Raw genomic sequence first — 17,686 nt, 5'->3', positions numbered from 1 at the left:
ACCACTGTTGACCATTTAATCCACAAAACACAATGCAAAGCATGTGCACCGTACAAGCCTTAATCATTATTATTATTAGGAAAAATACTCACAACCATGCCTGGTTTTCATCATTTTAGTCATCCGCACATATTCCATTTTTTGTTACGTAACATTTGTTCGCTTGGGTGTGCCTGTTTATAAATACGAAGTCAAAATAGAAGCCGGGCTCTACAAAGATGGCGGCGTCTAATACAGGCAGTGTGTGTATTTTGTCCGATTATTTGTTTATTTTTTTTCCTGGTGGTGCCGCAGCTGCTGGTTCCAGACTTTTAAAATGTCCTCTGCTGGTACTGGTCGTTTCCATCAGTAGTCACAATGAACGGAGGCTTGGCTTCTTACTCATGAGTCTTACTTACGTACGTTTTTTTTTTAAATACACAAACACTTATAGGCAGCAGGTGGTTGCCATGGATACAATCAGTCCAGTTTTGATCCCCCGGCAAAGCACCTCAGTCGTCAATCTCACATCAAGTTTACCACGACGACCCTCCTCCCGTCTAATGAGTTAGCGTGATGTTTTTTTTTTAAATGTGATGACTTTAAAACGGCTTAAACCACACCTATACAGTAGTCACATCCGGATACGTTGGAAAGTCACCAAACTAGAAAGAGGAAGGTTTGTTTTTGTTTGGCAATTGGAAAGAGGAAGGGGAAAAAAACGCGGCCCCCCGATGTGTGACAGATAACAAAATTGGGGGATGAAACACTCTCCAGGTGTGAAAGAAAATGGGTTCTACGAGGAGAGTGGACAAGATACCCTGCAGCTCCTCCTTGTGCTCTCCTTATGTCCTCCCCCCCCAAAAGGCTTCTTATAAAGGTTCTGATTTGAGCTCCTCCACTCGGCACTCCAAGTCAGCCACCTGCGAACAAAAAGAGATATTCATCAGTCACTTACACGGCAAAATAATAGCTGACACTTAAAATCAAAATTGTATATCATAAGAAACGTGGAACCACATAAGATCCAGAGTGCCATTTTTGGGCTTATTATTTGTGTTACCTTGTAAATTTCGTCATTTGTTAGCGTATTTATGTTCCTGTTGAAGTGGAAATAATGACTTCATTCACAAATCACGTTGTTTGTGATTTGCCTATGTAAGCCACCAGAGGTCGCTACAACCTACAAAGATTATCAGTAGCTCGATTCCATTGATTTCAAGTAGTACAAATAAAATGTTATCCTTAAGCCTTTGACAAAAGTATACATGTTTTTCTAAAATAAAATTTAACTTAGCAAAGTGTAGACCTTTGCAGAGACCAGAATCTCACAGACCTCTTCCACTCCTGTGAGCGGTGGTCGTTTTTGTTAACGCAAGCAGACTAACGCCGAGTGCAGCTTCATTTGCAGTAGGACGACCTGATTTTCATGGACGGATGCGGCTGACCTGTTCCTGCAGCTGACCCGATTCCTCCTTGAGGATGGACGCCTCGGCCCCGACTTGGGCGCTTCGTTGAGTCTCCTTCTTCAGGTACTCCATTTCCCTGCAGAATGAATCATGTTAGCAATCAGGAAGAAGAGAAGAACGCGACGGGGTGGTCTTACTTCTGCTGGAACTCCTTAATGAGACGCTTGGCCTTGCAGTACTTGCGCTCCAGGGCCTGGTACTGCGCCTGCGTCTCCTTCAGGTGTTCGTCCACCGCCTGGCACAGGCTCTGCGCCTCCATCCAGTAGCCCTCCAGTTTCTCCATGCGCTCCTTGTTCTCTTGCAGGGTCTGCTCCAGCTGCAACTTGTCCATGCGCCAGCGCTGCTTGTCCTGCTCGGCGTGGTGCAGCTGCAGAGGCGAACATTTAAATTCAAAAAAGATCCTTCACGACAACGGAGGCAAATGGAAACGTTTCTGTCGCTCGACCGCCATACCTTCCTCTTCAGTTGCTGGATCTCGGCCTGAGTCACGGAGTGTTTTATTTGGAGCTGAAGGAAAGGTAAGATCAGCGAGTGTGAGAATGTGCAGGTAATACAGTAATTCCTTATTTATCGCGCTTAATATGCCGCAATAGATGAGTAATCGTGATATAGGGATGGTGTTGTTATAGTGTCTATTTCACATTACAGTAATCCCTCAAATATCGCGGATAATATAGACCAAACATGGCCGCGGTAATTGAAAAATCGCAAAGTAGGGTCACTCCTATAAAAAAAAATTAACTTCAGTCCTGAGTCCTAGTGAGTAATCGTGATATAGGGACAGTGTTTTTATTGTGTCTTTCATATTACAGTAATCCCTCGCATATCGCGGATAATGTAGACCAAACATGGCCTCGATAATTTAAAAATCGCGAAGTAAGGTCACCCCTATAAAAAATTAACTTCAGTGCTGAGTCCTAGTAGCAAAAGTGGCTTCCACTTACGAGTTTCAGCGCGGATTTTCACATTTTTATGAACTTAAAAATAATAATAATGACGGAAAAAATCGCAAAGTAGTGAATTCACGATAATCAAGGGATTACTGTATTTACTTTCAGAACCCGCTTTGTATTATTATTTAACTTCCAAAGACTGTCCCCTAGTGGCTAGTAAAATACTCTCCAATTGTGATTTGCCTTTTGGCCTTGTTTGGAATCTTGTTCCCACACTATAAAACTTTCATGTGTATTTGTCGGATGTGGTGAATCCGTGAAGTGGCGAGGTATTACTGCATATAATTTGTCAATCTTATTTCTAAATGTTCTGGTTTTATTTCCAGAGTTTACGATGACGGCAGGCAGGCGCACCTCTTTGTACTTATGTGCCAGTTTCTCCGGGTCCGTCTCCAGTGGCGACAGATCCTCGTTTTCCGCCAAATCGAATACTTCGATGGCTCCCGTGTACTGCGGACTGACGTCTTCGTCTTCATCCTCCTCCTCCTCGTCGCTGCCGTACTCGCCACCCTGATGAGACAAGTGGTAAGAACATTTTAATAAGCTAGTTCTAATTTTGCAGATTTGGTTAAATATGGATACAGTACATTAGATTGTGTACTTTTTCAGAAACCACAAAATACTTTTTCAAGCCACTGTATGACACTGTAAAACATAGGTGTCATAGTGGCGGCCTGGGGGCCAAATCTGGCCCGCCGCATCATATTGTGTGGCCCGGGAAAGTATATGATGAGTGCTGACTTTCTGTTTTCGGATCAAATTAAAATGAAGAGTATAGATGTATATTAAATTTCCTAATTTTTCCCCTTTTAAATCAATAATTGTCATTTTTTAAACCATTTTTTTCTGTTTTTAGTTCAAAAATCATTTTGTAAAATCTAAAAATATATTAAAAAAGCTAAAATAAACATTGTTTTAGATCTATAAAAAACTGAATATTCAGGGCTTTTAATCCAGTTCTTTTAATCAATTTACAAAAAAAATATCTAAATATTATCGAGTAGAAATCAGTGCGGCCCGTGAACCAACCCGAGTCTGACACCCTTGCTGTAAAAGATAAGTGGTCCATTAATTCATTCATTCATTCTTTCATATTTTTTAGCATGTTCAATCTGAGTTAAAGGTACATTTACAGTACATAAGTACAGTAGTTTTCCAACCAGTTAAGTAAATTTCTAGGAATTTCTTCATTGAAGGGTTAATATGGACAGGAAAAACAGGTGAAGTACAGTAAATAGCCAATAGATGGTGCAAAACAGCTGTTCTATGAATTCTATTCATTTCGCCGCAAGGCCTATCTCCCACAATTTCTTGATGCTTTTCAAGAACCACCCACTCTCGATGAATAGAGCCACTTCCTGTTGTTGTCGACTGTGGAAAAGGTCGTTTCCATGCGCTGAAACGACCATTTTGCTACCAAGGCGCCAAGCGGAGAAGCCATTTTGCCGGCGAGGTTAGATGTCCCGCAAAGAGGCTTTTCTACATTCTCGCTGACCTCATTCAGCAAAGTGCAAACCCAGTTGGACAATCGTAGGAATAAATACAGGCTGCATTCTGGCCTGACTTAGCGCGCCTGATGTTTTGATCTCGGTGCGCATATAAAAATACACACAAATGCATCTGGTCCCCAAAGTGGAAGCAATACTGAATAAATATTGATGAAACGACTCAGCGTCAAAAGGCAGGCAGAATCCCAGTCGGTGGGGGAGGGAAAACGAAGGGTCGAAGGGGGGGTGAGAAATTGGATTACTCAGCGTTTTCCCCCGGTGGCTCCGGCGTAGCGCAACCGCTGCCCCGCCGCACATTCCACAATGACGAGCGTACACTTTTATTGCGCAAAAAAAACAATGTACGGACCTCCTGCTCTTCCATGTACTGGTTATAGCGCTGTTCCAGCATCTCCCGCTGCCAGCGCTCCTGCTCCAGAGTCTGCTGGATGAGCTGCGCCACCTCGCTCTGCTCACCCGGCTTCTCGCGCCCGATGTGGAACCTGCACAATGCGGTTGTTCATCATTTATTAAAGGCCAAATGGCTTGAACCCTTGAACTCAAAAATGCGAGGCGGACACGCTAACCACTCGTTCAACGGGCAACCTAACATTTGAATAGGTTATATAGCAGACGTGAGAGGCTGCTCATAATAATTTTAGTATTATTAAACACTTTTTAGTATTATTAAACCACTAGTTATTTGTTACTTTGTCAATAGATGGCGAATTACAACAAATATTATTTTTTTCCAATCCAATATCCTGTTTTTGGTGTTTTTTCAGAGGATTGGGACGAATTAATTTGTTTTGAGTTCATTTTCTATGGGAAACGTTCATTTGAGTTACGAGTAAATCCACATACGAGCTCAGTCCCGGAACGGATTAAGCTCTTATCTCGAGGTACCACTGTACTATATTTAAAGGCGTCACTTTTCATCTTACTTGACAGTTCCCGACGTGTTCCTGAGCACGGAGGCGGCGAAATTCTGGGTGACTCCCACCAAGCTGGTTCCGTCCACTTCTACGATCAGATCGTTCACTTGGATCCTGCGAGGAGGGCCGCAACGAGCGATGTCATAAAGCCACGTCACATTGAAGCTATCTTAAAAGGTAACAAGTGATGTTTGATGCAGTGACGTGACAGCACCTGCCGTCACGATGCGCCGCTCCGCCATCCGTCACCGTTTTGACAAAGATGCCCAGCTTCTCCAGGCCCATGTCTGCCCCCGCCCCCATGCCGATGATGCTGATGCCAAGGCCGTCCTCATCTGGAAACCAGAAAAAAACTGCTTAATTTAAAGGTACGCTTCTTTTGTTGTCGTTGTTGTTGTTGTTGTTATAAGTTAACAGACGTTTCATTCATTTCAGATCAAGCTAGGCTAGGAAATATTTACTAAAAAAAACAAGGTAATACAGTATGTAAAAATCTTTACATGAATACAATAAGGCAAGGGTGTCAGACTCGGGTTAATTCATTTCAATGTTAACGTTAATCTATAATAATTTTTAAAAATATATTGTTTTTTTTTCAAATAACCACAAATAGCCTCGTCCTACAAAGCATTAAATATTTTAAGTATCAACCATGTACACCAAGGCTGTCAAACTCGAGTTGGTTCGTGGGCCGCTTTAACATCAACTCCATTTCACGTGGGCCGGACCATTTTAGATATAATATTTAGATTTTTTTTTATAAATGGATTAAAATCCCTGAATATTCCGTTTTTTTTTATAGATTTAAAACAATGTTTATTTTAGCTTTTTTAAATATATTTTTAGATTTTACAAAATGATTTTTGAACTAAAAATTGATTTAAAAAGGAGAAAATCAGGAAATTTAATATACATCTATACTCTTCATTTTAATTTGATCCTAAAACAGAAAGGCGGCACTCATGATTGACTTTCCCGGGCCACACAAAATGATGCGGCGGGCCAGATTTGGCCCCCGGGCCGCCACTTTGACACATGTGCAATAAGGGAAGATTCCCATTAGAGTGACTATGTAATTCTTTATATAAATACAATTTAATTTAGAAAAAATAAGAGTGAAGTCCCATTCAGGAAAAAGTCAGCAAGATAGGCAAAATTGAGGATAGTTTTAAAAATGTTGAGAATAAAATCAGTTCTAATGCCAACACGTGAGGGTATATTACAATTATTATCCTAGTTTTGCAAGAAATAAAAAGCATGGATGGCAAAATAGAGGTGTACTCTAATTTAGATTTAATGTGTTTTTCCTCAGGAAAATTATTCATAATCTCAAGAATATGGTTATCGGAAAAAAAATAGCAAGCTGGCGTTTTAAAGCAAAAAAGCCACAATGTTTTGAAAATGAGGTCATATTTTTCTTGGAAAAAATTCTTGCAATAGTATGACTTTCAACATTTTTTTTTTAAAGAACAGCTGTAATATTGCACGAGCAAACCCAAATTGTAATTTTACATCTTTTCCCCCCAATTTATTTTACTTTATGACTTGGAATATTACGACAAGTGATTCCATTGTTGTCAGTGCGACCTATTTTGCAGGTAAGAAGGAAAAGCTTTTAAGTCCCATTGAGGTGGCATGTCTACATCTAAATATAGTTTCTTATAAATACGAGTCCATCATGTCGAGGGATGTTTGAGCTCAGATTCCTCGTAGAAAGACAGTTTTTGCAGGCTGGGAAAATTGTCATTTTAGGCTTTTTAGCGTATCTAACGTCAGCGTTCACCTTCACCTTTTTCCAGCTCCACCGGGAACAGATCCAGCCGCTCCACTCGCTTCTCCAACTCGTACTCGGCGGACGCCGCCATGGGGTCCACGTCTTCATTGCGCCGGTCGTAGTCCTCGTTGGGGTAAGTGGCAAACACCTGCGCCACACGCAAACGCATTTCGTCAATCTCCCGAAGGTAAAATTGCGTCCTCGCTGATAAGCACCGCTTGCACAAAAGAATGAATTCTGGGAGCCGAGCGGAGCTACTTCGAAAAAAATGAAAGCCACTTTTGGCAATGGGAACGTTTGGAGCTATATTTAGTGTCTTTTTGTACTGCTCTGCCTGCTCTAGTAGCCTTTTTTCCTTCTTTTAAATACTGCATAGGGAGTTGGACGTAAAGGCCGGGAAAGAAATGTACTGTATTTTCTCGCATATAAGCCGTATTTGTAACTAAAAAAATGATGACCGGCTTATATGCGCATAAGACTTGCTATACTCTTTTTGCCAGTAGCTGTTGGCAAATTAAGTAAAGACCGGGAAAGTAATGTACTGTATTTTCTCCCATATAAGCCGTATTTGTAACCAAATTAACATTTGCTATTTGTTGGTTATTTTCAGTTTTGCAGTAAGAACCATTACTGGATGAATTACAAACTTCCTTATTATATTGACCCTAATGTGCTTTTGATTCATAGTTTCTCAGAAATAGCACATGTGATGATTTTTCTTAGGATTTTCCCTTCAAAGTAAGATATTTGTACTCCCTATTAAAACTATGAATATGGAGGTGAAAATTGGGAATCAGGGGGGCGGCTTATATGCGAGAAATTGTAAAATTCACCAGTTTTAAGGCAATTTTAAGGGTCGGCTTATGTGCGAGTAAATATGGTACTGCCAAATTTGCATTCTACACGTGAAAATACATGTGCATTTTTCATTTTTGACATGATTATTATTTCATAGCAACATTTTAAAGCCAAAATTTTTGCCGAGGTGATTGCTCCATTAATTCAAACACTTTTAATGTTGCCATTGTTTTTTAATTCATGATTGAATTTATTCTTTAGTTTTTATTGCTTCACGTACAGTATGGGTTTGATGAATTGAACTCTACAGCAATGCTCCAACAAAAGGACATTTTTAGGACATTTAAATGGTAATATTGGCTAAGCATATAGAATTTTAAGGGGACCTTGTAGTTAGCAAAAATACGGTAATTTCTATAAAATAAAATAAAATGAACATGGAACCGTAATGTATGAAAAAAAAATTGATTCAGGTGATGGCTAAAGCTTCCCGCAGTGGAAAGTATTTCAACTTGCCACATTCATTCTGCTTCTTTTAAACAGTGTGCTCGTTTACATAAGCACTTGCAGCATGTCAATGGTGGCCTCCTGCAGCTGCACACACACATACACACACATAGATACACACACACACACACACACACACACACACACACACACACACACACACACAGACACAGACACACAGACACACAAGACAGGAGGCGATTATGCATGCAGCACATGGCATGCTCGAGTAGTCACAGCGACTCCAGCTCCCCTGATTTTTCCTCAATTTTCTTCTCACTCCAGCAGCACGTTCACACTTTGTTTAGTGTCGGTTCACTTTGTATGCACACGTCTCTGGTTCCGAGGTGCGTCGAGCCGCACTCTCGGTCTCCATAGCGACGGAACAAGCGCTTCAGATTTAGCCGCGCCTCTCTTTACAGAGAGTTACAGTACGAGTGTATTTGCATGCATCGTTGAACACTCAACAAGGCTCCGCTTCTTTATCGAAATCTCCTTTAATGCCGAGAAAAGCCTCTAATGGGGTTCTGATTGGTCACTAGTTCAGGGTCTACATAGCCCTCCTCCTCTGCGTAGGTAGCCGAGATGGGCTTCGGCACCCCCGTGACTCTCGTGAGGAATGAAAATAGGAATGACTTTCAAGCGCTGCAAAAAATGGACTGTTTTAAATGAAAAATATATCTGATTTTGCTATCGATGCCCCGATGGCGTATTTTTGCATGCGAGACCGAGTTCGAGTCACCTAATTTTTTATTTGTTACAAATTAGTTATGCAATACCAAAATAAGGTTTCAAACTAATTAAAAAAAAAATTGTAAAATAATACAGCAAAATTAATTAAAATACTAATGACTTTCATTGCTGCAAAAAATGGATAGTTTTAAATTAAAAATATCAGTATTTCATTTAGTACCAAAATAAGGTTTCAAACTAATTTATTTATTTTTTGGTAAAATAATACAGCAAAATTAATGAAAATACTAATGACTTCCAAGCGCTGCAAAAAATCGACAGTTTTAAATTAAAAATATCAGTATTTCATTTAGTACCAAAATAAGGTTTCAAACTTTTTTTTTTTTGTAAAATACTACAGCAAAATTAATTGCATACGCATTGTGGTGGATTGGTCTATTTTTTCTGTGATTTCTTAACTTTTTTTTTTTTATTTTTTTTGCTGTCAGTGGACACTCTTTCCTGCAAGGTTTGTTTCAATAAAATAAATATAAATTATAAAATATATATATTTTAGCATTATACAGGCTGGCATCGTCAAAACGGATTGGACACGTCTCTCCGTCAATGGTGGCTAATAAGTTCACCCTTCCTTCAGAAGGTTGACAAATTTAAGCCCAAGTGAAAGCTATTGTGTATTGTCAGACAAGCATTGAGGTTTTTGATTTAGGTTACCTTTGTATTTAGCAGGATTAAAAACATTTGGATTAAACACACGCACGCACACACACACACACACGGTCAATATTGTTTTCAGAAGCCAGAAACATTTAGTTTCTCCTAACTTTGTAACTGGTGGCATTTTGGTCGAAGGCGCTGACGTAAAGTATTCACGTCGACGACTAATGACGCGCTTAATTGACGGACGGCGTGGCACTTTCGCCTCGGGCCGGCAGACTTGTTGTCGTGTTTGGGAGACAAACAGTAGGATTAGAGGCAGGCCGGCGACTGCTCCCCATGGCAAAGGGGATTGGTTGCCTGCTTGGTTATGTGTGCCAGAGAAGGGCGCTGTTCCAGTTGTGACAGATAGTAGGTCAGAGGAGCCAACAGATGGCCAGGAAAAGTCCCTCCTCCCTCTGCGGCGGCGGTGGCGGCGGCGTGGGATGGCCCACAATTGCGGATAGTTGGAGACGTTAACCAGCCCAAGAGTGTGTGTGTGTGTGTGTGTGTGTTGTCTGCCAGTGAAAAACAACACTTGAATTTAGCTAACAAAGAGATGTTAAAATCAGACCCTGCTATTGGCCCCTTTTAGCCACGAGCACTTGGAAAGATAGTACTTGGTCTTTTCTTGTTTATCAGTTGCGTCTCGGAATGGAGGAGCAGTCCAAAATTTGGGCATGTTGATTTGAGATAAGAGTCTTAGGAATGTTCTTCTTTCCCCGTGAGATAGTTGAAATATGTGTATTAAGTTTTTTTTGGGGGGGAGGAAATATGGTAAGATCACAGGAGTGTGTGTGTTTTTTTTTAGAATTAATTCTTGGGACTTCTACAGTGTGTGTCAAAGTGGCGGCTCGGGGGCCAAATCTGGCCCGCCGCATCATTTTGTGTGGGCCGGGAAAGTAAATCATGAGTGCCGACTTTCTGTTTTAGGATCAAATTCAAATTGTACTGGATTAAAAGCCCTGAATATTCAGTTTTTTATAATAGATTAATGTTAACATTGAAATGAATTAAATTAGAAATACACACTGGTTAGGGAGCCATGTAATATCCTAAAGAATTTATGGCATTGCATGCCATTGATGACACTAGACGTCCAATCCATTTTGACACAAAACACGTCTATATTTGGATCTAGCTAAGGGGTCTACAGAATCCGAAATAGACTTCCTTTCCGCTCTTATCGTTTCGCCTTTGTCAGACTCTAGCAGGTGAATTTAGCGTTTGGCGTTCCGCTACGTCGAGCATTCACCAAGCGCCGGCCGATGAGATGTTCAAGAATTCATTGCAATTGTCTGAAAAAATCCAATTAGACTTTTTAACTAGTTCGTGGCGTCACCACCCGAGTTTTTCCAAAGCAATCTAGAATCGAGTCTTAATCCGCAGCCCAGATGTGGAACGCAACACGCAGATAAAATAACGGTCCGCCGCGGGGTTGACTGCAACCCGCGTGCATCTGCTTTTGGGGGGCCACTTGCTGGTCAACCCGCATTAGCCACAGCCTCGGGTGGGAGACGTAGCAACGGAAAAACAAGGTCAACGAGAGACCGGAATCATCCTGTCGTCTTTCTCCGACAATGGCTAATGTGCCTTTTAGCCTCTTTTATGTAAAGATCACACGCCATCCAATAGGGATGCAAAAACATCTTTTGTTTAACCATAATTTGAGTGGGAAAAAAATATTTGACCGAAACGCTTTTTAAACGTGGCCAAGCCTAAATATTATTGGCTAATAGTGCTCAATTGGGCTGCTTAATTTAATTAAATGCACGTACATCTATGGGTATGTATGTGTATATGTGCTTATATATATATGTATGTATATATGTGCTTATATACATGTATGTATATATGTGCTTATATATATGTATGTGTATGTATGTATATATGTGCTTATATATGTATGTGTATGTATATATGTGCTTATATACATGTGTATGTATATATGTGCTTATATACATGTATGTATGTATATATGTGCTTATATACATGTATGTATGTATATATGTGCTTATATACATGTATGTATATATGTGCTTATATATATGTATGTGTATGTATGTATATATGTGCTTATATATGTATGTGTATGTATATATGTGCTTATATACATGTGTATGTATATATGTGCTTATATACATGTATGTATGTATATATGTGCTTATATACATGTATGTATGTATATGTGCTTATATACATGTATGTGTATGTATGTATATATGTGCTTATATGCATGTATGTGTATGTATGTATATATGTGCTTATATACATGTATGTGTATGTATGTATATATGTGCTTATATACATGTATGTGTATGTATGTATATATGTGTATGTACATATATATGTATATATATATATATTTCAGCAACACGCTTATTTATTTATATATGTATTCATGTATTTATTAATTAACTTACTTATTACCTATCTATTTATGTCTAAAATGTCTTTTTCTGTGTCTGTATTCACACCCTCTTGCTACTGTGACAACGAAATTTCGCGACGAATAAAGTTATCCAATCTAATCCAATTAAATGAACATATCAATGTTTTCATAGCATTGTTCATTGCATTTAAAAAAAACAATACCATTTACGATTTTTGTAAACAGTAAATGACTAAGCATATTACTGGTTATAAGTATTTTTTACGTTGCTATTGGGTGAGAAACACTAAACAGGTGGCGTGTTTTCCTCTTTGTGGCGTTAGCATCGGCGTGTGAGCATTTGAGGCCGAGGACACGGACGGCGTTTCGCGTAGTCTGCCAGAGATAATTGGCGAGGTCGCTCTGTCCCTGTTTTGTTTCGGTAAAGCAAAACGTGTTTGTGTGCGTGCCCACTCATCCACTCATCCACTCATCCAGTGGACTGCCACCAGCCAACTTATGTAATGACTCACTCACTCACTGTTTTTCAGCGTGTTGCTGACCTTTGAGCGAACGCCATCTCGGACTCACCTTGATGGGCTCGACGCTGAAGTGGATTTTCCGGGACGGCGGCGGGTCCTCCTCCACGGGCAGCCCGGCGATCTCCACGCAACTGGACTCGGCCTCGTAGCGGTCGTCCTCGTCGTCGTCCTCCTCCCGGTTACCTCCGTCGTCTCCCGCCGTTTCGTCGTCCTCGCCGGGGTCTCCATTTTCAAAGCGCAGGGCCTCACCGGCCTCCCCCAGCCGCTCGGATTTGGCCTCCACGCCGGCGTCGGACACCGTCTTGGCCCCGCGCTCTTCCGCCTCGGCCTTTCGAGCCCCGCCGAAGGCGTCGGCGGGGACGGCCCCCCGCCGGGAACCTCCGGCGGGCCCCTCCCGGTCGTCCTCCTGGACGGCGGCGGCGGCGGCCCTCTTGGTGATTATTTTAGAGTTCAAGACGCCCACCCTGGCGCTCACGCCCCTGGAGGGCAGTGGCGGCGCGGACGAGAGCCGGTTGAGGTTGTTCCGCAGCTCGGCGGCGCGCTCGAAGACGGCGCTGAGCTGGCTGACGGTGGGCGAGACGGCCTCGCCGGCGTCCAGGCTGTCCAGAGACTCGGTGCTGCCGTTGAAGCGGGCCATGGCGTCCAGCCGGCCCTCCGGCGGCCCGCCGGCCTTGTCGGCCTTGAGGAGTACCCTGGTGGTGGCCAGCTTCTCCTGCTGCTGCTGCTCGAAGATGCGGCGGGTCTCCTGCAGCTTGGAGTAGCTGGGCGACGAGGCCCGCCGGTGGCCGTTCTCGGACTTGCCGTCCAACTTGCCGACGCGCTCGGACACGCTTGAGCCCAGCTTGAGCAGCGCGCTGTGGTCCACGTTTTCGTTCAGGCTGCCGGCCCTGGGGAGGGAGAGGCGCACGCCTTTGTCGCTCGCCTTGGCGCCCTCCTCGGATTCGGGGACGGCGTCGGGGACGGCGTCGGTGGCGGCGTCGGCGTCAACGCAGGCGGCGGCGCCGGCCGTGGTGGTCTGCAGCTGCTGGAACATGTTCTTGATGCGGTGCACGTTGGAGCCGTAGCGGCGCCCCCGGGGCCCGTCCTGGAGGTCTCCGTTGGCGGGGTTGTCGGCCACGGGCTTCAGGGCCTGCAACCCCGCCTCGTAGGCGCTCCTGTGCGGGGATGGGCTCCTGAGCGTGGAGCCGGCGCTCTTGGGGGTGGCTTCGCTCTTCATCATAGTGGCTCGCTCAGTCGTTCAGTCGCTCCCCGACGGCATGTCTCGGCCCCCCCACCACCTCCCTCACCCTGACCCCCGGTGCCTAAGATGCGTGGTCCGCCTCCGGGCTGCTGCGGGCAGGTGGATGGAGACAAAAACAAGGGCTCGCATCCGAGGCCTGGCGATGCAGTGTCTGTCACGCGCTGCTACGGGGAGAGCGGGCACGATGCATCTGTCATTAGCTCGAGCACATCCGAGCCATCCGATGGCTTCCAGTCAAAATTGGACGGAGAAAGGAGAGATAGAGAGAAAGAGAGAGAAGAGAGCGACGGCAAACGAGACAAGACGCGAGGCTTTAGCGCGGCTGACGACAGATTGCTTACGTTTTAATCCCTTTTTAAAGGCAGCATCATTTGGACGTCTCCTTGTGGAGAGCAGCAGATTTCTGCCTGCTTCTCCTCGGCGAGGCGAGGCGAGGCGAGAGGCGATGCTGCAAGGAGGAGAAGCCTCCTCTGGGCCCTAGCGCCCCCCAATATCAGCAGTTCTATTCTCCAATGTCTTTCGCCATTTTTATGAATGGTCGGCCCCTTCATCGCCAACTGAAAATTGCATTGCATTCATTTTTAGAAGCAAAATTGTGGCTTCGTCATCTAGTGAATCTTTGTATTCGCATCAAACTCGGTTTAAACGCTCCACTATTAATTGAAGATTTTTGTTGTTGTTGAAATCTGCCAGCTGATGCCTGTCATTTTACAGTTAAGCAATGTCGCCCTCTTGAGGTAGTTTAAGAAGTGTAAACTAATATACATACTCTTGTCCCAGCTGGCTGTATATAGTGAATCCCCCCCGCATTCTGCCATTATGTTGACTATTATTTATTTACTTTACTATATCCTCCTGACTACCAGGAAAATGTTTTTTTGTCCAATCACATTTATTTTGAAATTCCCCAACTAATGCGAAGTCATTGGAATACTGCAAAACATTGGAAAGCTCTGAATGTCCTCTGTAGAGCACAAAAGGAGTTAATGCGATTGGATGATTAGATATTTAGGTTCACAAATGTCATCTACAGAGGACAAATTTGAACTACTGGTAGTCAGGAGAATATTGGACTATGTCCACAACTACTTTAATTGTAGCTAAATAAATCTCTGCAATAGTTACCATCTCTCTGCTATAACTGCACATTTTGTTGTAAAATTTGTTCACAACTATATGCTAATAACTTTTTTTTTCTCCCACATATCAAGACCGGATAGGAGATGGAGGCGGGCGAGTCCAAAATAACCCTGAGCACTTGCAGCTGTCAATCACAGGCCAAACCAAGATGGCGGGCTACTACTACAGCTGCTTCCTCTTTCTCACAGGCAAGTTTCATCTTGTAGTATCGTGTCCACTTTATTCCTTGGCTATTTTGTCAACGTGCCGTGTCAAATTTGTCTATTGTCGTGTTTCCTCTCACCGCAGTCGCCATTTTGGCTCAAGCGGAGATCAAATTCGACATCCCGGCAGGGAAGTTTTTCTCCTACGAGTTGATGAGGGAGACGTTCCAGAGTGACTTTGAGTCACTGTCCCAGCTCCAGCTCTACCGTAAGTGGCCCCGCCCTCTTTTTTTTTTTGTGGATGTGGATTATTGTTGTGTCTTTTGTTGATCCGGGCAACTTTTCCCAACAGTGGGGCGTCTTTACGATGACCCCATGGTGTTCAAATGCAACCAGCAGGACTTTCCGGATCTCCCCGAGTGGCTGCGCTTCACTCAGAGGCATCCCTACGACAACGGATTTCTTTACGGGACACCCGCGTCTCCGGGGAAAAGCGTCATTGAGGTCGCTTTCCACGGCTTAACTCGAAAACTGGACTTTTTCCAGTTGCGAGATCGTATCATAACCCATCTTTTTTTTTCAGGTTTACGCCGTCAACAAGCGAAGCTACGAAACCACAAGGCAAATTCTCGTCCTTAACGTGCACGCCGGTACGAAGCGTCTTCATATGCCGGATCGATTTTTCATTTCATTTCATGTTTCCAATCAATTCCGATTCCTCACCCACTCAATCAAGCCAAGAGCCCGCCCTTCCAGGCGGAGTTCTTCATCAAGCTGCGCGAGATCGAGAAAGTGCTGCCCCCTACTGTCCAGGACGAGATCAAGCAGGACTTCCAGAAGCTGTGGGACACCGAGGCCTTGGACATTGTCAACATCTCCAACGCGCTAGACCGCGGTGGACGCGTACCCCTTCCGCTGGCGGGACACTTTGAAGGGTGAGCGCCACGTTGTTGTTGTTTTGTGGGTTCCATCCCGCCGGTTCATGGTCTGGTGGTCCCGGCCTTTTCCCAGAGTCTACGTGAAGGTGGGATCGGAGCAGAACTTTTCCTCGTGCCTCTTGCGGACGCAGACGCCGGCGCATCGGCGGCAATGCGCGCCGGGCGCCAAGGTCAAGGTGCCAGGCGGATGCAACTTCTGCAGCATCCCCAGCAACTGCATCAGTTGGTGCAGCGCCGAGCTGGTGAGACCGTTTTTCTATTGGACGGCCCAGATCGGCCAGTCAGAAGACCGGAATCGGGTCAAACAAAATAGAGGGTTTTATAATAATGCATTTTGATTTTTTTTAAAGTGTTAACTCTGCCACTGATAGCTTCAGATGTCTAACCCAACCGCTTGCAGTTCGATCTGTCCCAGCAAGAACCGAGTCCACCCGCCCCTACCCCGGGTTCCGGCGTGCTGGAAGCCGGCGTGGACTTTGAACCCCCCGAGTCCCCCAAAGACCGCGACTTTTTGCCGGACTACCTGGTGACGGTCATCGTGCCGCTGGCCCTGGCCCTCATCCTGTTCCTGCTGCTCGCCTACGTCATGTTTGGACGTCGCGAGGGCGTGTACGTATGAGACTGACCGCCATTGGGAAAAACCATGTCCGTAAAATATCTACAAAAACATGCTTTATGCTTTCAACGACTTTCTAGCGTACATTTTTTTCCTAAGGCAACTACAAAATATTATCTTTCCTTACAGCGACAAGAGGAACGCAAAGACAAACCAGTAAGTAGGTGTGGAATTGATCGGTCATTTTAAATGGGAGTCTCACTGTCCTGACTGACTCCCGGGGTCCCAGAATCCAGTTGTACCACCACCACACCATTTTGGACAACACCGACGAGCTGAGGAGCATGGCGCACCACCGAGGGGCCCCCCCGCCGCTCTCTACGCTCCCCATGTTCGACAGCCGCACCGGGGGCCGGGCCACGCCCTCGGACAGCCCCCGAATGCCCCTCATCATGGCTCAGCAGTAAGAACCTTTATTATATAAATTGCCTTTTTTATAAAAGCAATTTTCCTGTCTTATTTTTTTTTTGTCTCGTATTCGCAGCGACCCCCACGTCGACCCGTTGCCAAGGTGACAACGTCGCAATTTTTACACTCTTGAATGCCAATTAAAAGGCATAATACGTTGCGTTTGTGTCCGCAGGAAATAAGAGCGTCGATGGAGCGGACTTCCTGGAGAGAAGAGTGTGTTGTTAGAGTTTGTGAGTGTTTTTAAGGTACCCTTTTGCATTTATTTGTAATGATATTGTGGCTATTTTAGTTTGATGACACCTTGCTATGCTATTTTGGTCTTTCACAAAAAAATGGAGTCAAGTAAGTTAAGTTAATATGTATAATATTGATAAACTAGGTGCGAATTCTCATTTTACTGATCCATTGATGGCAGAAATCAATTTGTTTACTATTATGGGATGCAGAAAATGTCTTAAATTTAATAGAAGGCGATTAGTACGAGGGCAAAACACCCTCAAGAAATTTGCAATTCAATTTTCTAGTAGTATCAATGTAATCCATAATTTCATATTGATGGATTAAAATCCAGGTCCCACTTCAAACTAGTCAGGATTAAGAGATATTAGATAAAAATGGATAATATTTTTCTTTTGTATTTGACCCTCAAGGCATGTTGCCTTTGCAATCCACCAGAGAGCATCAAACTAATGCTTCACGGTCCAAAAATAGATCTTTAAGGTTTTTTAAAATGACATTTATGGCCATCAATGTTTCAGAAATGAAGTGCTTCTATGTGTTTTCATGTTAGTTTTTTAAATTCAGAAAATCTGTGGGTTTAATTTTAAATAGACTTCTGGGTGTCATTCGCTTATATTTCGCATGCACGTATTCTAGTATGCTTCAAAATGATGAATATGATTTTTCATTTCATTTTCATTAAATTATCCGGCCGTTTGAATTTTCTGTTTGCCCGAATCAATCGCACTTGACACGCAAAATCAATTATAATTCA

At 43.6% G+C, this 17,686-nt stretch overlaps 2 protein-coding genes across 2 annotated transcripts; one reads left to right on the top strand and one right to left on the bottom strand.

Annotated features, from left to right (window-relative positions):
* Positions 1–2: 2 nt before the first annotated feature.
* On the bottom strand, positions 3–13,922 carry ppp1r9bb (protein phosphatase 1, regulatory subunit 9Bb). Its single transcript, XM_077626526.1, has 10 exons — positions 12,254–13,922; positions 6,613–6,745; positions 5,038–5,158; positions 4,833–4,937; positions 4,259–4,391; positions 2,756–2,911; positions 1,902–1,955; positions 1,586–1,815; positions 1,428–1,524; positions 3–902 (listed from the first exon to the last, which is right to left on the bottom strand). The coding sequence occupies exons 1-10, from the start codon at positions 13,421–13,423 to the stop codon at positions 852–854; spliced, it is 2,250 nt and encodes a 749-aa protein (XP_077482652.1). The 5' UTR covers positions 13,424–13,922; the 3' UTR covers positions 3–851.
* On the top strand, positions 6,627–17,632 carry sgca (sarcoglycan, alpha). Its single transcript, XM_077626527.1, has 12 exons — positions 6,627–6,730; positions 12,214–14,772; positions 14,873–14,995; positions 15,080–15,231; positions 15,311–15,377; positions 15,464–15,662; positions 15,739–15,907; positions 16,066–16,274; positions 16,411–16,437; positions 16,511–16,684; positions 16,766–16,792; positions 16,865–17,632. Exons 2-12 carry the CDS (start codon positions 14,733–14,735, stop codon positions 16,869–16,871), a joined length of 1,194 nt encoding a protein of 397 aa, XP_077482653.1. The 5' UTR covers positions 6,627–6,730; positions 12,214–14,732; the 3' UTR covers positions 16,872–17,632.
* Positions 17,633–17,686: the final 54 nt, after the last annotated feature.

The sequence above is a fragment of the Stigmatopora argus genome, chromosome 18 (genome assembly GCF_051989625.1).
Source record: "Stigmatopora argus isolate UIUO_Sarg chromosome 18, RoL_Sarg_1.0, whole genome shotgun sequence".
Classification (NCBI taxonomy): domain Eukaryota; kingdom Metazoa; phylum Chordata; class Actinopteri; order Syngnathiformes; family Syngnathidae; genus Stigmatopora; species Stigmatopora argus.
The sequence above is the reverse complement of the archived record's forward strand: the minus strand, read 5'-3'. Positions and strand labels throughout refer to the sequence as shown.

Excerpts from the sequence above, each read along its gene's own strand:
- sgca (XM_077626527.1), top strand. The coding sequence starts at position 14,733 with ATGGCGGGCTACTACTACAGCTGCTTCCTCTTTCTCACAG. Across the intron at positions 15,378-15,463 it reads CGTCCTTAACGTGCACGCCG|CCAAGAGCCCGCCCTTCCAG; the intron begins GTACGAAGCGTC and ends CACTCAATCAAG. Across the intron at positions 16,685-16,765 it reads CCCCTCATCATGGCTCAGCA|CGACCCCCACGTCGACCCGT; the intron begins GTAAGAACCTTT and ends TCGTATTCGCAG.
- ppp1r9bb (XM_077626526.1), bottom strand. The coding sequence starts at position 13,423 with ATGATGAAGAGCGAAGCCACCCCCAAGAGCGCCGGCTCCACGCTCAGG. Across the intron at positions 1,956-2,755 it reads TGGCACATAAGTACAAAGAG|CTCCAAATAAAACACTCCGT; the intron begins GTGCGCCTGCCT and ends CCTTTCCTTCAG. Across the intron at positions 1,525-1,585 it reads ATTAAGGAGTTCCAGCAGAA|GGAAATGGAGTACCTGAAGA; the intron begins GTAAGACCACCC and ends TTCATTCTGCAG.